General features: G+C 39.0%; 1 protein-coding gene and 1 long non-coding RNA gene across 7 annotated transcripts; both read right to left on the reverse strand.

Moving 5' to 3' along the window:
* Nucleotides 1-11,883: 11,883 nt before the first annotated feature.
* Nucleotides 11,884-12,741, reverse strand: LOC131218396 (uncharacterized). The gene is made up of 3 exons (XR_009157693.1): nt 12,631-12,741; nt 12,331-12,395; nt 11,884-12,240 (listed from the first exon to the last, which is right to left on the reverse strand). It is a non-coding gene; the product is annotated as an uncharacterized LOC131218396 (long non-coding RNA).
* Nucleotides 12,742-13,753: 1,012 nt separating this feature from the next.
* Nucleotides 13,754-17,743, reverse strand: LOC131218397 (uncharacterized). Of its 6 annotated transcripts, none has more exons than XR_009157696.1 (5): nt 17,726-17,743; nt 17,131-17,332; nt 16,919-17,015; nt 14,028-14,150; nt 13,765-13,935 (listed from the first exon to the last, which is right to left on the reverse strand). XR_009157696.1 is itself a non-coding variant. In XM_058212989.1 (3 exons), exons 1-3 carry the CDS (start codon nt 14,370-14,372, stop codon nt 13,756-13,758), a joined length of 381 nt encoding a protein of 126 aa, XP_058068972.1. In that variant the 5' UTR covers nt 14,373-14,481; the 3' UTR covers nt 13,754-13,755. The 6 variants fall into 6 exon arrangements, 1 of the variants encoding a protein (XP_058068972.1); XR_009157695.1 differs by lacking the exon at nt 17,726-17,743 and adding an exon at nt 17,562-17,702; XR_009157698.1 differs by lacking the exons at nt 16,919-17,015; nt 17,131-17,332; nt 17,726-17,743 and adding exons at nt 15,674-15,720; nt 15,792-15,932 and having other exon boundaries at nt 13,754-13,935.
* Nucleotides 17,744-18,702: the final 959 nt, after the last annotated feature.

The raw sequence follows: 18,702 nt of genomic DNA on the forward strand, positions 1-18,702 counted from the left end.
CAAAACACATACAACTAGAGGTGGGCACCGAGTCGAGTCAGACCGGATTGGGTCCAACTCGACTTGATCTGAATTTTCAAGTAACTGACCCGAACTCGATTAGATCCGGAATCGAGTCTGGGTCAGTTGAATGGATCCGATCCGATGCATGGCTGGCCTAACTCAAATCGAGTTCGAGTCGGTTAGGGAAACCGAGTCAGATCGGGTTGGGTATGGTTCGGATCGAGTTAATGGTGAAAATCATTATCTTTGCTGCTATTTTCGGTGTGGCCCATTTGACCTTTAATATTGTGAACGCTGGAAATCGGCGCCCACGCTGATTTGGTTCCTTTGTATTTGTGATGGGGTGATTAGGTTGATTTATGAATGTTGGAGTCGCCACTAGCCAATTAATCTTAGAATCTCGCAGTCCGCTAGAACCCACAGAATATGTAAGGTTGGAGAAATCTGAAGATTTTCTTACCTTAGATTAACATTTGGTCTGCGATTCAGGATTCCGAGTAAAGGACCTCAATTATAAAAGGGAAGGTATTATGCACCCTCTTTGCCCGTACAAATGTACGGTCTCGACTTAGTGTGGTAAGGCAATATCAAGGGTTGGATTATGTAGTTGAAATAGGACTAGGCACATATAGATTTTTGATGCGGTAAGATCCGAGATTTTAATAAGTCACAGAGCATACGTCCAACAATATGTCTACAAAGCGGATGTGATGATGCTTATGTAAAAGGGTAAAGAAAAGTGGACTATATCACTAGGAATTTCTTATGTGACAGGATTTGATGTACGGCAAGTCACAGAGTATACGTTCATTAGAGATCTTAAGAAGTAGGGGGATTGAGAAGGGAACAGATGTCATGATGGATGCTTGTATATAAATGAGATGATCTTTGCCTTGCTCTTGATATGACTAGAACATGGAGTATACTATGGCTAATTCGGGCTAGACTAATGGGTTGAGATTGTTGAGGTGGGGCTAAGAGGTGGCCGAAAAATCAGAACTTTGAGGCTTGGGAGCTCCTCCTCACCCTCACTCTCTTTCTCTCTCTCTCTCTCTCTCTTGGATTGGTGTTGTGTGAAATGTGAAGAGGAGATGGCTATTTATAGCCTTTTATGATGGCATTGTTGTAATTGTTGAGCTTGAGAGGGGTAAAAGCTGACATGGCAGCTTGGGGTTAGTTAAGGAGAGAAGGATGTCACATGACGCTCTCTCATTGGCTCTTGGGGTTGGTAAAATAGTGAATAATGGAGGCTAGAGGGTTAAATTCTTGAAAAAGTTAACTTTGGGATGAGAGACAGCTGTTGCCCGGAGGACACACATGTCTCGCGCGCAGAGGTAATCTGATTACCACCTAAGGTAGCTGGACTACCGCCTGGGCCTAGTTCAGGTTGGGCTTTGTTCGGTGGCTTTTATCTGATGCTCCGCTTTATTCGGTGGTCCTCTTCTCAGGCTTTTAAGCTTAAATGGGTGCGCTTTGGCTTTGAATGATGGCTCAGGTCAGGATTAAGGTTTTGGATTAGGGTTTGGTTCTAGGATTAGGGTTTGGGATCAGGGTTTGGTTTGTATTAGACTATGGTTCTCAGATTATTCTAGCTTTCTCAAGATATCAGCCTGGGTAGGGTATCTACAATAGAATATTCATAATTTTTAATGGTTTGTTGTGACTTAAATTACAATGGATCTGTGATAGCTTTAAGTATTTTTATGTTTGTATAGAGGTTATGGTCGTAGGAGCCCTGTTGTTTACCATTGTCTCATGGGCATAATAGGGTGACTGAATCATTCCTAACATTCATAATTAATAGCATTGGAGGGTAGGTCTGAAAAGTAGGGCCTCTGAGCGTTCTGCGGCTTTACAAGGAGTCTTGTACTGTCCGTTTCCTTTGTTATGTAATCACCTTAGGAATACTTGTTCTATTTGATCGTCAAAGTGGTTAGCTGCCCTACGCGTTCTGCGGCCTTACGAGGAACTCACTACGCTGACTTGGACTTGATCAGACTTTCCAAGCATCCCGGACTAGGTATGTGCGGGTACTCTTTTGCTATGCAGTTTGCTAATTCTGATACTTTGGTTACAATGGATTGTCTTCACTTTGAATTTGATTATTCTTTTCAGAGATAGATAAAATCATTTTTACTCACATTCATCTCGTACAACTGTCCAGATATAGAAATCGGGCCAACCATACTTGTATCATGTATGGATTCAATCATCCTCCGGGAAACCGGAAGGAATTGAATCTTATTTCGTTGTTTGCACTAACCGTAACTAGAGAATATAGAAGATTCCTCAATGTATTGCACGTCGTGTGCGTTTTTTGAAATTTATTTTGCTTGAAAATTATCCTCTTTAGAACTAGACTTCTTGGGGATTTTATTTGAAAATATTTTTAGATTTTTTGGAAAATATCCGTTCGATCTCACGTGAGGTCGTCATCATCCGATTTTTATTGTACGGTCTGGATCGAATAGTCAGATGGCCTCCACTAATAAATCAATGATGGCCTCCACTAATAAATCAATGGGGCATTAACCATGATTTATTATATTTTTAAGATTTTTCCTTTTTGGTATTTCTCATTTTTCAACAATTTATCATTCAAATTATCAAGATTCCCAATTTCTCGTGAGCTTTGGAATTTCTCGCGAGATTTTAGGAGCTTCTCATGAGAGGAATCTCACTTTTCACTTTTTGATTTTTGTCTAATGGATCCAAGGATGGTCTAGTTGTCCCGTCTAGTCATAGGGGACCAGCACGCTTTCCCAAGTGAATCTATGCAGGAGCCATGTTGTCCAGCGGTCCGGTGTGAGCGTTGATCCAATCGTGGGATCCCTCTTTCTATATCATTCTCTTCTCCATCTGATCCAGGGACATCATTGTAGCTCCCTGGAAGGTTTTTGATTGTGATCTTGCCTCCTTTTGTAACCTCCTCTTTGCTCCACTTCCTTCTTCATTTTGCCAAGTGCATGGTGAATGATCTTCTATTGAGTTTGCTGGACTTTGAGTTGGATCATGTTTGTGGGATATTTGGAGGATCCATTGATGGTTCTAGATCTTCTTCTTGGGCTTAGGAGAACCATGATCGGGACCGTTGACTGTTTTTTGCTTGATTTCCAGCCATTAGATTTTGTTGAAAATTCCTGATTTGGACAAAGGATTGCTGGATTTTGTTTTATGATTTAGAGTGGGGTGTGATAAGAAAGGAAGCCCCACTCTCATGATCTTTTTGTTTTTCTTTTTGGTTTTTTGTTGTTTTTTTTTGTGATGATTTGGACCGTAGGATGGATGATATGTGGTCCACTTAAATATTTTGATGGTGTGGATCTTGATGGTGGCCATCATTTGTGGACTGGATCACATTTTCTTCATGATTTTGGCCATGCATGGACTTGATTTCTCAAGTAGGCCCTAGATCATGGATTGGGGATATGGGCCTTATCTAGACATATGGGCTATGGACCTAGAAATTGGGCTTGTGAGAAATGGACTTGGCCCTAAAAAATGGATTTGGCCTTTTGGGCCTTGGTAGATTTTTGTCATTTGGGCCTTGGATTTTGAACATCGGGCTTTGGGCCTTTAGATTTTGGGCTTTTAGACTCTTGGGCTGTGGGTTCATTGGGCCTTGGGCTTTGACTCGAGCCTTTAACTTTGACTTAGGCTTTGGGCTTTGACTTTGACTTGGGCCTTGGCCTTTGACTTGGGCCTTTGACTTTGACTTAGGCCTTTGACTTTGACTTGGGCCTTGGGCTTTGAACCTTGCAGTGAGAAGGATACTTACTTGTGAATCTTGTTTGTGCAGCATGCCTCGCTATGGTAGGAATGAGGCTGTCCTTCTCATCAGTCGGCCGATCCATGTTACGTACCCGAAAAGGGTCGACACCTGTCCGATGTGGCTCGAGAAGGTGGTGTTCCTGCGATCTTGAGGGGGCATGGAGTTAGGACTCATTGGCCAGATTGGTTTAAGGATCATCAACCTCTATTTCTTGATGTATTGGAGCGCACTCCCTTCGCTAGCCTGTTCCAGGTTCATCTGAGCAAGACGAACATATCCCTTTGGTCTGTATTGACGGAGCGGTGGTATGCAGAGACTCATACTTTCCATTTACCCTTTTGGGAATGGGGGATCACCCCATATGACATTTACATACAGTTGGATCTCAAGTATGATGGGGGATCCGTTCCATTTGAGGAGGATCTCCCGATACCTTCTGCTGATGATTGGATGAGCCTACTAGAGATGATGCCGGATCCTTCTGATTTTTCTGGCCATCGGTTCAAGCTACTCTGGCTGTCTGCAAATTTTGCCCCGGCGCATTCCTGAGACTGAGGCCACGACTGTTGTGAAGGCCCATGCCTTAATATTGTATACCATGGGAGCGATGATTTTTTGTCACATTAATGAGTTAGTGAGTTTCCGTCTTTTGTCTCTTGTTGCTGATATCACTTTCCCCACGCCGTACAATTAGAATGCGGCCCTCCTTGCCCATTTGTATGATGGGCTGGACAAAGCCAGTCGTTATATCAACAGGTCTTTGACTGGTTTCTATCCAGTTGTCAAGGTATGATCAAGCCCTTTCCTCTGTGTCTTCTTTTGGATGATTGGTTATGAATTCTTATTGCGGTTTCATGCAGGTTTGCTTTGTCGACCATTTCCCACACTTGGCACCCACTCTAATCGACCATTCACCTCCTTTTCTGCACATGATGTTGTGGTATAAGGATAACCGCAGCCATACGTGCATGTTTTCTGATCACGCGTGGAGGTCGAATGTTGATGCCCTTGTCCTCAACGATGTGAGTAGTTACCCTGCCTTGTGTTGTCTACTTCCTGCTCGCCTTTTGTCCCTAATCTCCTTGTTTTCTGCAGTTCCATACCAGGCCGTACCTTTGGTCGAATGCGGCGCTTACTCCTGTAGCTCAGGAGGCTTTTTAGGCTTCGTGACAACGCCGCATCTTGGAAGATCCTCGCGTAACGAAGTGGTATCTTGGAGAGAGGCTCTTCTGGTAGTTGATTGGCAATCCGTTCATTCCACTCAGTCCACTGTCCACTACAAGAAATACCACTTTTAGCGACTCGAGTATATGACCTGTTTCCCGAAAACCCGAGTGTTAACCTCGAAATTCAGTGTAAACTTGAACCTCTTATCATTAATCAGAGTTAACAGCAACGAAGCTAGAGTAAACCATGCAATGAATAAAAACATTCTAATCATTTCAAAATTTCAAATGAATCTCCCATACAGGACTTATACAATCTCAAATACAAAGTTCATTTATATAAAAACAGGAATCGATCAACTAGTGATGGAGCTCAATATGGGCCACAGGGACCCCCATCTAGCTCCTTAGCTACCCGATCTGCTCTAGCAACCCAGTGAACAGTATCAGCTCGCTCTACACTTGCATTAACTATAATGGTTTAATAGCGTCAATGGCTATCACAGTGTGGAGCACCCTCTAAGATTGCACACTCATCATTCATAATCCAATATAGATCGCAAGTCATGAAAATGGATATATTAAACAGGGCACTTCACAATCATGAAGATATACTCAAAACTAAGCCAATCAACAAAATCTTATCATAAGCAGAATATGATAGCAATCGCAATATAAAGGAATACACCCAGAAAATCAAATAATCAATCATACGAATTTCTATCGCACTCAAAATCACATTGTACGTGAACTCCGCAAGATGGCTAGAAAATCGATAAGTAAACTTCAGCTCCACCCAGAAATCATGGTACAAGTGAAATCCGTAAGTTGAATAGAAAATCAACCTTTAAACCTCTACTTCACCCGAGAATCATATCGTACGTGAACTCCGCAAGATGGCTAGAAAATTAATAAGCGAACTTCAGCTCTACCCGTAAATCATGGTACGACTGAACTCCATAAGATGAAGAGACAATCAACATACAAAATTTAGACCACTCGGAAGTCATATCGTACGTGAACACCGCAAGATGGGTAGAAAATCGATAAGCGAACTTTAGCTCCACCCGAAAATCATGGTACGACTGAACACCGCAAGATGGCTAGAAAACTAACATACAAACATCTACTTCACCCACAAATCATATCGTACATGAACTCCGCAAGATGGCTAGGAAATCGATAAGCGAACTTTAGCTCCACCCGAAAATCATGGTACGGCTGAATTCTGTAAGATGAAGAGAGAACCAATCATAGGAACTTTGGCGTCATTCAGAAATCGTATGAACTCCGCAAGATAGATAGAAAATCGATAAGCGAACTTCAACTCCACCCGGAAATCATAACGAACTCTGTATAATGACCCAAAAATCAACGAGATATACAGGTATAACTAACAAGTCATAGAATGGCGTCAACGTCTCATCAAAGCCACGAAGGGCAAATAAACAAACCAAGCCACGTAGGGCAAACATGCGGTCCGAGCCATGTAAGGCATATGTGCGATCCAAGTCACGTAAGTCAAATATGGACCACAAGATGGTGAGTTTACGACAGGTCTCATTCATTACATCACTCAATCACAACGACAAACATACAGTTCATTAACAATGTACAACTCAAGATAGCATGTTATCATCAATCATCTATGCTTGCTGTAGTTAAAAAGATATATTCATTATCTAACATAGGAATAAGGTGTGCAACATATTAACATATTCACATATCAAGTTAAACAGCTCAATCAAGTAACTCAGGAGATACAAAATGGAAGGGATTAAGGTAACACCTATGATTAGATCAATGAATTTAAGTGGGAAGCTCAAAGGGTGAGTCCTCACCTCGATTTTGATTGGTATGGGTTTAATTCGGATCACCTTATACTTTGAATCGCCAACTGATGTTGCTAGGAAGCATATGCACCCTTAGAATTGAATCCTATCATGGATTATGAAATTATACGTGAGATCAAGTCTCTACAAGGTATTTATGGTTAAGATTAAGATAACCTAGAGTTTGGATTACCCCTTTTTATTATTATGATTATTATTATTATTATTATTATTATTATTATTATTATTATTTTTGGGTTTTGATGTAGAATTAGGATTTTTATCCTGGGGTTTAGTCTTGAACTTAGATTCTAGGATTCGAACTCTACATGGTGCATTAGTTAAAATTAAATCTTAATAGTTACAAGAATACTCTTAGCGTTAGTGTTATAATTTATATTAGTTAATATGTTAGTAAGGATAGTTCATAAGTTCATATTTAAGTATACCAACATTTTCTAATGCTCCTATAATGACTTATAATCTCTTAAACTATACAAGTAATAATACTAATAATTTTACCAACCATGATATAATAAGGACTAACCCCCAACAATCATATTAATAGAAATTATATTAATTCCATGAGGTAGGTGATTATATTATCTAATGATGATGATTGTAACTATCAATGATAAGGTTTAAAGGTGAAGAATAAAATACTTATAGTTAACAATTGTAATCTGTCTGTAATAGCTAATTATAGGTGATTCACTAATGGTTAATCATGCTTAATATTAATACCCTATCAATGATAATTATGGTAACATGGATAACTATAATCAAAATAAATTCAGTATGCAAGGAGGAGGTGGACTCACCTAGGTCGACTTAGTTCGAGTCGAGTTAACTCGGCTCCACTTAACGGCTCACCTTCCCCTTTCTCCTTCTTTCTCTTCTCCTCACTTAGAGAGGTCCAGCCAATGGGTCAGTAGCTGACTTGGTGAGTTGACTCGGTTTGAAACCGAGTTGACTCGATCCCCCTCATTTCTCCTTCTTGCTTCTTCCTCTTTCTCTCTTTTCCAAGGTCCTGCAAGCCATGGGCCATACAAGGCCTGATTGAAACTGTCCAGACACACTAGCCCTCAACCGTGACTCGGCGAGTCGACTGGGCTGGGCTAGGACAGCCGCAAACCCCCTCTCTCTATCTCTTTTCTTTTCTCCCTTCCTCTCTCTTTTTCTTCTTCTCTTCCTATCTCTTTCTTTTCTCTCACTCTCCCTCTTCTCGGTCGTCTGCTACAGATCCGGCAGCAGCAATGGGCCCTATCTGACTCAGCCTAAACTCAGCCCGGTCTGAGTTGGTCAGTGCAGCAATGCACTCTCTCCCTCTCTGTACTTCTTCTTTCTTTCATTTTCTTCCTTTCTTTTTTTCTTTTTTCTTCTTTTTTTTCTTCTTCTTCTTCTTCTTCTTCTTCTTCTTTTTATTTTTTTTTATTTTTTTTATTGTACTTCCTGCTGGAGTGTCCAGCAACGGTCTGGACAGACTAAATCTGGACCGGGTCCAAGCCCCAACTCGGACCCAGACTCTCTCTCTCTCTCTCTCTCTCTCTCTCTCTCTCTCTCTCTCCTCCTTTCTTCTTTCTTCTCCTTTTCCTTTCTCAAGAACGATCAGCGAGCAGTGGTGCGGCAATGGCGGGTGCGGCAACACTCTCTCACTTTTCTTTTCTTTCTATTTGGTTGGGCTGCCCTAACCGAACGAGAGCTTAAATAGGGCTCTTTTAATCCACTTCCTAATGTTCTCGGCCCTACTAATCCCGGATTAACTACGCCTAACGAAAGTTTAAACTCAAGCTTCTTATAACGATCGTTCCCCGAGCTTAGATCTGTCCAACCATCTTGCACGGCTATAAGACATCTACCCAGATGGGTTTCTGGCATAAAGATCCACCTAATGGATGTTCTAGATCAGGGAATGGGGCCCACTAAATGGAATTGGATTATTTCAGCCAACGAGGGAGATAATGGGTTGATCCATGGCGGTTTCTCGTTGGACGGCTTATTGCCCGATCTGAAACCTTTGGAAGGACCGGATTGGTCCCTATTAACGTTTCCTAGTGGTTGGTTCCAACAGCGGCGTCGGAGGGAAAAACGCAACAATACTTGAGGGTGCCCTATTACAGAGGGTTGGGATGGACTTTCAACGCACGGCTGAGATCCCAGGAGGAGCTTTCACGCCGATTGCCAGCGTGGAAAGCAGAAAAACGGATGTCCTATCCATTTTGGAAATATGTGTTTTTCTAGCCTAAATTATGTCTAAGATTGTGCACACACGAGTGAACTCCAACGGTTGGATCAACTTCATCCTGGTATTCCATGTCTACCAAATGAGATGGACGGGTTGGATCAAGAATATTCCTGATCTTGGTGGGCCACAACGCTGCACAAACGGGCGTCCGTTTGAACGACTGGCGAGCGGGAAAGCTCCCTGTTGCTTTTCCATTTCTGTCGGGTCAAGCCCAATTGACTGGGTTTCCCGATTTCGGTACCTCGCGGGTGCATGTGTAACTTGTGCACATGCAATCATATGTGGGGCCCACAGTGTTGTTCCTGCCCAATCCACTCCGTTCATCCATTTTTTCAACTAATGATAAGGTCCAGCCCAAAGGATGAGGCAGACCTTAAACTTAGGTGGGCCATATATGCCAGGTTTGTGCTTGATTAGTTGTTTGCGCGGCCCATGGTTACGTTAAGTGAAATCTGGCTCGTCCATTAGTTTCAACATTAGTATAAAATATTATATCATGAAATTCTAATTACATTAATATATAATATAGTATGTATTATAAATATATACACAACTTATAATACATTTGTTGTATTACTTCATATTTTATATTAATAATTATTTATCAATTAACAAGGCATTTAAATTTTTAATATAATGTATATATGTATAATATTTTTACACACACACACACACATATATATAGTATAATACAATAATATATAGTTAAAATTATAAAATATAAATATTATAGTTAATATACATCAATTATATGATAATGTGTTGGCATACAATTTATTTTATATATGGTTTAAATAATATACATAATTTGAATAATTTAAGTAATATATGCATTATTACTAATAATTATAAAATTACTTTACATTATAGTATATATGTACGATTACATCACATTTAAAATGAATTATTATGGTATCAACTTAAGATAGGCCACCCATCTGACTTTGATGTGGATCTATAACTCTAGATCTAACGATCACACCTACAATTAGATTTCCCTAAATCTCAGTTGGACAATGGATCTTGAATCTCGTAGTTGTCCCACCACCTCGACGGTTGGATTTTATGACTTATCAATGCAACCGTTTCGGCTTCCTTCCTCCATAATTCTTAATGTCCTAAAGACAGTATAAGTAGAGATGTAACCGTTGATCTTATGTTTAGAGGGTTGGATGGCCTGATCTAAGGTTGGGAATCCTTCTAATGGTCAAGTTTAGGTTAGATCGAAAGTGAATATCTAAATGAATTAGATTTGTGTTTGTACTAAACTTGATTCTCATGGTAACACCCGAGTACTAAAAATACGGGGTGTTATAGTCTAATTAGAGGTCGGTGCTGAAAAGGTCGAGCTATATGTCCTTGGGGGGAGGGGTTGGACTACGTCAAATAAAAATTAATAAGCGAAATATAAACAATAAGATAGCCTAATGAATTGCAAATAACTAAAGGAAATAACAACCTCAAGAATCTAATATTGAGAGGTTGATATAAACTTTGTTCTAAGGACAACCTAACACTAAAAACCAAAGGTTTATGGCAAGACAACCTTACTAGAACATGGGTGAGTATCAAAAACCTAAAGTGAAGAGGATATGAAAGAAATAGAAACTAATCTATTATAACATTCACCACACAATGCTGAAATATAAAGATTACAACATTCACATTCACAAATACATCCCACAATCTTAAATCACAAAAGATAAAGAAAATAAACCATAAATCCACTAAACACAAAGAATTATAGTGGTTCGCTTGTGTGTACACCAACTATTAAACAACAGCCACACAACTATTCCACTCCTAATATCCTCACATAGTGGATATTAGCATTCACTATGAAAATAGGTTTTTCAAGGTTCACCTAAAACCCTCACAATTATGTTTATCAAGTGGGCTTACACAATTCAAAAACTCCACACTCTTGAGTTTTCTGGATCACCTCAGACAAACCAAAATAAAGAGATTTTTCTGGCATTATCTCTATGAAACCAAAATAAAGAATTTACAAAGCTGTAAAATACCTAAAGATTCTCCTTTTGATATAGCCCGGAAGAACCAAATCGGAGTAGAAGTTCAATGTAGAAGTTCAATGTCCACACTCACTTATGAAATGGTTCTAGGTTCTATATTGATTTTAAATTAAATCATCTTGCGCTAACTTGATTTGATTTTGCTTCCAAGAAATGGGAATACTTCAATTCCTTTTTCAAATAAAATTGGAATGCAGAATACAAAATTAAATACAAAGAAAGCTAACACTACCAGAAAATAGGGCAAAGGCTATGGATAAAAACCGTAGCTAAAATTCTATGGCTACAGTTAAAATCCATAGCACGACCATAACCATTGGTGTCGTAGCCATAGGTCTAAAAGCTATGGCTACGGATCAAATCCCTAGCCATAGAGATAATGGATACGGATTAAATCCGTAGCCGTTGCTTCTGTAGCGCTAAAGTATTTACAGCTACGGATTATATCTGTAGCTAAAAGTTCAACAAGAACCGTAGCAATATGCTGAAATTAGCAACTACTACAGTTAATAGCCGTAGCCAATGAAACTATAGGTATGGATTAAATCCGTAGCAATATTGTCCGTAGTTTAAAATTATATACAGCTACGGATTTTATCTGTAGCTAAAAGTAGAATGAGAACCGTAGCAAAAAGCTGAATTTAGCAAGAGCTACGGTTTTCAACAAAGAGCTACGGTTAATAGCCGTAGCTAATGTTTATTGTTAATTAAAAATTTAATTAGTAATGGCAGCTCTTACCATTGTAGTACACCCTGATAACTCATATAAGCTAATATAGATAAATACTTCATGGCTAAATCATTCATTCATTCAATCAAGCACAATCATTCATTCATTCAATCAAACACAATAATTCATTTCCATTCACAAAAGTACAATGCCAACATAATAGTTATATGTCTATTTAAAGTTCTCATTAACAGCAAGATCCAATGCCTTCTCGCAGCCAAATAGCTTCTCAACAATCGCAAGCGAAAACTCCATGGATGTGCATCTACTGGTTATCAATTTGCAATCAACTAACACCCTATTCTTAGCTTCGCTTTGATCCAAAAGCTTACTGCACATGGATGATCATATACCTGTTTGATCTGAAGGAGAATTAATGTTATACGCTGCCAGTCGTTCTTTCAGCTCGAGCACCTCATCATCTTCCTCTTCACTATCAACGGAAGTCAGCATTTTTTACTGAAAGATCCAAACCAAAAAGGCAATGAGAAGTCTACAAAAACAGGGAGATGCTTGGGAAATAAGAAGTTTCAGGATTTGCAAGCACACCTTTCTAGCAGGAGCCTTCTTCGGAGCTCCCCTACCTTTGGGTTTTACCCCCTCAGAAACATGTCCTAAATAGAGAAAAAGATAACATGCATTGAGATGAATGAAATCTTTAAGATGGAAAAAAAATGGTAACTAACAATCCACCCATTTTGGGTTTCAATTTCTATGCTGCCGATTGGCGTGTACGTTCAAACACACTAATCGGGTTTCAATTTTTGTGTTGCCGATTGGCATGTACGTCCAAACACTGGCTTACTGACAAAGATGATTTTTTATTCATTAGAAAAGAATGATGCCTACCAGTTTTAGCTGTAGTACTAACTGATGCTATAGATTCAACAATAGTATCTGCTTCATTGGCTTTCTTGGTGTTGCTCTTTCTTGGATTCTTTCCAACTTGTCTAGAAGCCTAGCGAGAGGCTTGCCTGCCCTACTTTCCATCTGTCCTGTCACCTCCTCCACCTGGGCTTCTTCCTTCTCATGCTCCTGCATCGATTGAAAATCAGACAAGAAAGACCCAAAAAAAATGGAAAGTCAAGTCCTCAAAATTGGGATGAGACGAGACACACATCAAGTGCCGTAATGAAAGCATCATGATCTTTCATCCACAGAGACTTTGGAGTTTCCTTCTTCAATTCCTCCACCTCCATTTCTTGCTTTCCCTTTTTAACCAACAGCTCTTGAACCTTTTCTAGTGTCAAGGTTTCAATCGGCATCAATAGTAGATACTCATAATCACTTGCTCTTGCAACTCTTCCCACCTCCAATGTCTCTTCATTTTCTTCTGTTTCCATTACCTCATTGGTATCAACGCCTTTGGTTTTGGGGAATGGTGTGAAACCTTTCTCCTGCAACTCGAGGACCAGATAGCATATCAATGATCTTACTGAGACTGAAGATGGCCATCCCAAGACCTGCATTCGACAAGATCGTGACAAAATTTTCCATGATTTGAGGCTTCTTAACACCCCATCTACAGTAAGAAAGATGTTAGAAGAAAATCAGATTCACATGGAAAGAGCAACACATCTAAAATTCAAATCTCTATCAGAAAAAAAAAAACTATAATTCCAAATACCTACTTCCAGTTCATGAAGAAAGACTAAAGATCACATCGAAATCCATCGCTCTCCCCGAGGACCTGAAATTCCAAACTCCCAACCTCAAATTCAAGAAAAAAGAGCAAAAGAACAAAGCTAAATTCAAATATCTCTCTGAAAATCTGCAAAACCCTTTACCAACCGTTCTATACAACAACAACTATTCAACTAAACCCTTCATACCCCAACAACTGTTCCACACACTTCAAAAATCTGCTACCATTGTTCTGTACAACAACAACATTAAGATATATTTAAACAACAACTGTCAGTTTGGAACAACAACTTCCATTTTTCAATTGTTCCTTAGAGATGCTAAAAAAGATTATTTTCTGTTGATCTGAAGAGACCAGTGAATAATTAGATATGATGCATCATGTGTTGATGAATCTGTAGCTCCACCATTTTGCAGTCTTGGATTAGCATGCACAGATGATGCCTGCAACCTTCTCAATTCCTTAGAAAGTTGGTGGGAGATGAGCTGGCCAGAATGGGCTTGAAGGACCTGTGAAATATTCATGTAAACTACAATATGCATAATAGTTCTCTATGACGCTATGTATAGGTAATAAAAAAAGAAATTTTGGAAGTAAAAACCTTTAAAAGAGTAGAACTTGTCTCTAGATAAAGATTTATGACAGAGCTGGAATGTTGGAAAGGATTGGCAGATGCATCATTTGTTGCTGCAAAAGGTATTTCTTTTAAGAACTTGAGGCAATCCTGGGAAAAAAGAAAGAAAGACATGTCCATGAGTGGACTCTAAACATTTTCATGTTCAAGAAGCTTTAAGAGAAAAAAAAATGCTGCATGTATTGAGGACAAGTTCATTCATACAGTAGCAATGAAATAACGCATGTGAATCACCTCGAAAAAAGTATCCTTGTATGTGCAAAGAAGTTCTGGATCAAGCTTATGTTTTTGTTTAAATAGACCACACCACATGAAACAGATAAAATGAACTACTACAGTTGAAAATTTCTTGGGGGGCACAGAAGTTTTAGATCAAGCTTATATTTTTGTTTTCCATTCATCCATGTCTATATGATCTTATGAATAGGTTGGATGACAAATAAACATCACTGTGGGGCCTAGCAAGGTTTTGACGGTGGAAATCATTATCTCCATTGTTTCCTGTGGTATGATCCACTTGATCTTTGGATATGCTTCAATTTTGGGCTCAACCCCTTAAATTATATGAAAAAAATGGATGGACGGAGTGGATAGACCACATACATTCAAGGTGGGCCCAACTGAGTTTAGACAAATAAACATCACTGTGGGGTCTAGCAATTCGATTTCCTTAAAATGTCATGTCCACATTCAATTGGAAAAGTCAAACTGCATGTGCAAGATTTTTCAGAGGTGAACTTTGGGAACAAATTCATGATGGTGCCACCAGATGAATGGTTAGGGTCATAGAAATGTGGAGGCCAATAGCACCATTGCTAGTAAAACCAAAAACACCTTTTTGTTTGGCCAAACATCATCTTTAGTTTCTCACTAAGGACCCAACAATTCTCAAAGTCTATCCTTGTAAATTCATCAGAAATTGGGTCAAGTAAACAGAATTGATGTATTTTTTAAATAGTTAAGATTTATCCTTCAAACTTCATCAGGTTTGAGAAATCAAGTTCTGTTTTCAACTGTTCTCATCCAAGGAAAACATCAAGATTCATGCATTCCATGTGAAAGCTGACCCCAAATGGCTGGGACAAGGCTACTACTATGATGACAACATCAATGAGCCTTCATAGTGTATCCTTCTCTTTTGATCGATAAGCTAAAGCAGAAAGATTTCAATGCAATATCACAATGTGGCAGAGTCAAATCTATTTATCTGCTACTACTGGGGCCAACTAAGAGTCTGGACCAAGACAGTGACAAGAAAGGAATGCTAATAACAATTCATCTATGACTAGAAGACACTTGTTTTTTGTCCAATAATGACAAAATTTCAATGTTAGGAAATGAATGAATGACCAGCCAAGTTTTCAAAATAAATCAAAGTTAGATTAGGCTGCATTTGGGCTAAAATACCCAAGAAAAATTTATCAACAGATAGCTAATCCCATGATATACCACATAAGAAAAGCGTTTATTATTTCAAATGCCACCCACTCTTTATTGGCAACATTGGACTGGACTGGACTGTCCCACATGATTTTTTTTCTTGGGGATTTCAGTCCAAAAGTAGTTGAAACCTCTAGCTCTATAATTCAAGAAACGAGAGAATGGAGACTTACTACAATACATCGACAACATGACCACGGTCCATTAAGAACTCCCGTAGCTGCAACAAAGCATCAAGACGATCAGACAATGTTATGAATTATATTAGTCTTTGTTGCTCGTAGCTGTCACCTTTATCATTACCATCGCATTCTCCTCTGCCTCTTGCTGAAGTTTCTTTGACTCTTGGACCACCCTAATTTCCATGATGAGTTCTTGTTTAGTAAAAGCCTTCTGTGCAGATTCCTCCTTTTCACGCTTCTCCTGTTCAGCTGCTGCCCTTTCTGCCTTCGTAGCAGCCAGTCGGGCTTGGAGATATTGGCACATCTGGTATAAAATGCATGCTAAGGTTAGAGAAGAGGTGAGGTCTTAAAATCTTAATATCTTTCTATCAAAACAGTGGGTGGCATTTGAAACAATTGATACTATCAAACATAATAATTGCTTAAATTAAATATATTATTTAAAACATAATATCTTTCTATCAAAACAGTGGGTGGCATTTGAAATGCCAAGTGCATTCGCACTTTTGCCAATCCACACATGCTAGTTCTAGCAGATCAAAGGCAATGGGAGTTGTCCATAAACTTTGGGTAGCCTAGTTTTGCATAAATCAAGGGAATGGTGAGAATATAAAGAGGGATATGTGTACACAACTTACCTGCATAGGGAAACTTTCGATTGGTGAGTCGATACATCAGTTTCTTCTTTGGTGATTTGTTTGGGGCTGCAAATCGGTAGGTAGCTAGGCTTTCAATTTTGGAACAGTGATTTGATTGAGGCTGCAAATTCCTGTAACCCATATCAAATTTCAGGATCTTCGACAAAAAGCGTAACTAGCAAAAAAAAAAAAAAAAAAAAATCTACTGTGAGAAAATGTGAACCTTTCCATTTGTGGACTATAGTAGGAGAATCAAGTGACCCGCACTGAATTGAAAAAGAGAACTGATAACCTCTAGGCACCTCTACCACAATTTGCAGTGCAGGTGTTCAGCCATGAAATGGAAAAAGAAAAGGAAAAAAAAAAACCTTTTTTACATCTCGGAGCTAAAAAAATGCCTTGTACTGCAGATAGAAGTATAGGTGCCTGTAGGTGGTCAGTTTCGATTGAGAGAAGTCCCAGATTTGTTGCTAAAAGGATGCAACAAATCTAGGGGATTCTTAGGGCACAATCTGTCCACTGGGATGCAATGGATGAATGGTCTGGATTACTGATCCATGGGCATCACTTATCCAATGAATTAAAGCATGTGAATCACCTCAAAAAAAGTATCCTTGTATGTGCTCAGATTTTCGTTCAGCCATTGCTCCAGATTTATGTGTTCCTTACGAGAAGCAACTGCAGCCAGTATGATGCTGAATGTAAATGGAGTCATGTCCAATACTGATGGTTTGATTGTAAGATCTATGAGATGACATGTACATGAGTACAAAAAGTAGCAAATGCAGACATGGAAGAGAGTTGTAATACCTGTAAACTTCTTGTGCTGCAACCTTCAACTGTGACAGTGCCACTGGTGACTGCTGCGCCTGCTAGGAAATAACTCGTACTTGATGCATCGCCTTCAACATATGCATTTTCAGGGGACCTGTTTCTATGTTTTCTTCATGTTACTCCCTATATATACTGATTCTACGTTTTCTTCATGTTACTCCCTAGAGCATGTCTATCTCTGTGTACAAATAAAACAATCATGTTGATGGTATATATGTAGGAAATTCCTCATATGGCAGAATATACACAATGGTAAGGGTATATACATGTTCAGCTATATACACAACCATATGACTGTGTATTGAGCCCCAATACACAGCCCCAAGAGAGTACACAACATATTATGATAATAATTTGAGTTATTTCCTATTTTATAGAGTTTTATCAATATTGTGGGAGATCCTCACCGCTACTAATTACGCCAAGTGCATTCGCACTTTTGCCAATCCACACATGCTAGTTCTAGCAGATCAAAGGCAATGGGAGTTGTCCATAAATTTTGGGTAGCCTAGTTTTGCATAAATCAAGGGAATGGCTTGAATATAAAAAGGGATATGTGTACACAACTTACCTGCATAGGGAAACTTTCTTCTTGGGTAGCCTAGTTTTGCATAAATCAAGGGAATTGTTGTGTAGGCCCTATTTGGTAGACACCTAAAAATGAGTTTATTTCTTCTTTATTAACAGTGATTATGTATTATAGAGGAAACCAATATTTACACTAATAAAGCAACACAATGTAAAAAGTGGTATAGGCTAATAAACACAGATTGCATTTCCTTCACAAGTCTATGATCTTTTATTTTCTATGAACACCAACGTGTACAAGCTCAGTGGGGCATCAGAGACATGAAGATATGCTTAACACAGTTCGCAGCCCATGGATTATGGTGAATTTCAGTTCTCTTAGTTGCAGTTTTGAGAACTCTCACATCCCACTATGGAATATCCTCTAAACTAATTAGCTGTATGCACCTCAGCTTTCCATTGTGAACTGTTTCAAGAAGCAGTTGTCAAGAAGTACTCAGAACTTCTTTTGTGTTTTCTTTTTCTCATAGATTGGCACATCCAAACAACTGATATGTTGCTGAGTTGTAGTTGCTAATTTCTTTTGGGTTGCAGGGTTGAGAAAAATGAGAATGGAGAGGCGGCATTCTCTTAGTGTGCTATTATTACTCTTAATGCAGGCATGAGAAAAATGAGAATGGAGAGCCGTCCATTAATTTATGAGCTCATTTTAGACATGAAACAGAAAATGAGGCAATTCCAAAGCTCAAGTAGACAACACCACAGGAAATAGTAGGGATAATGACACCCACCTTGAAACATTCACAGGGCTATTATGATGGCTAATTGCCATCCAACTTGTTCATAAGGTCACAAAATTTGCTTACAGTCAAGCAGTCCAAAGTGGATCAGGGTCACTACCGATCTAGTTTTAAATGGATCATGGTTCTTTTTTCTTTTTTCTATTTTTTTTTTACCCATTTAAAATTCAAGTTAGTCATAGGTCCATAATGTTAGACCTAATTTTTTATTTTATTTTTT

Source organism: Magnolia sinica, chromosome 11 (genome assembly GCF_029962835.1).
Source record: "Magnolia sinica isolate HGM2019 chromosome 11, MsV1, whole genome shotgun sequence".
Lineage (NCBI taxonomy): Eukaryota > Viridiplantae > Streptophyta > Magnoliopsida > Magnoliales > Magnoliaceae > Magnolia > Magnolia sinica.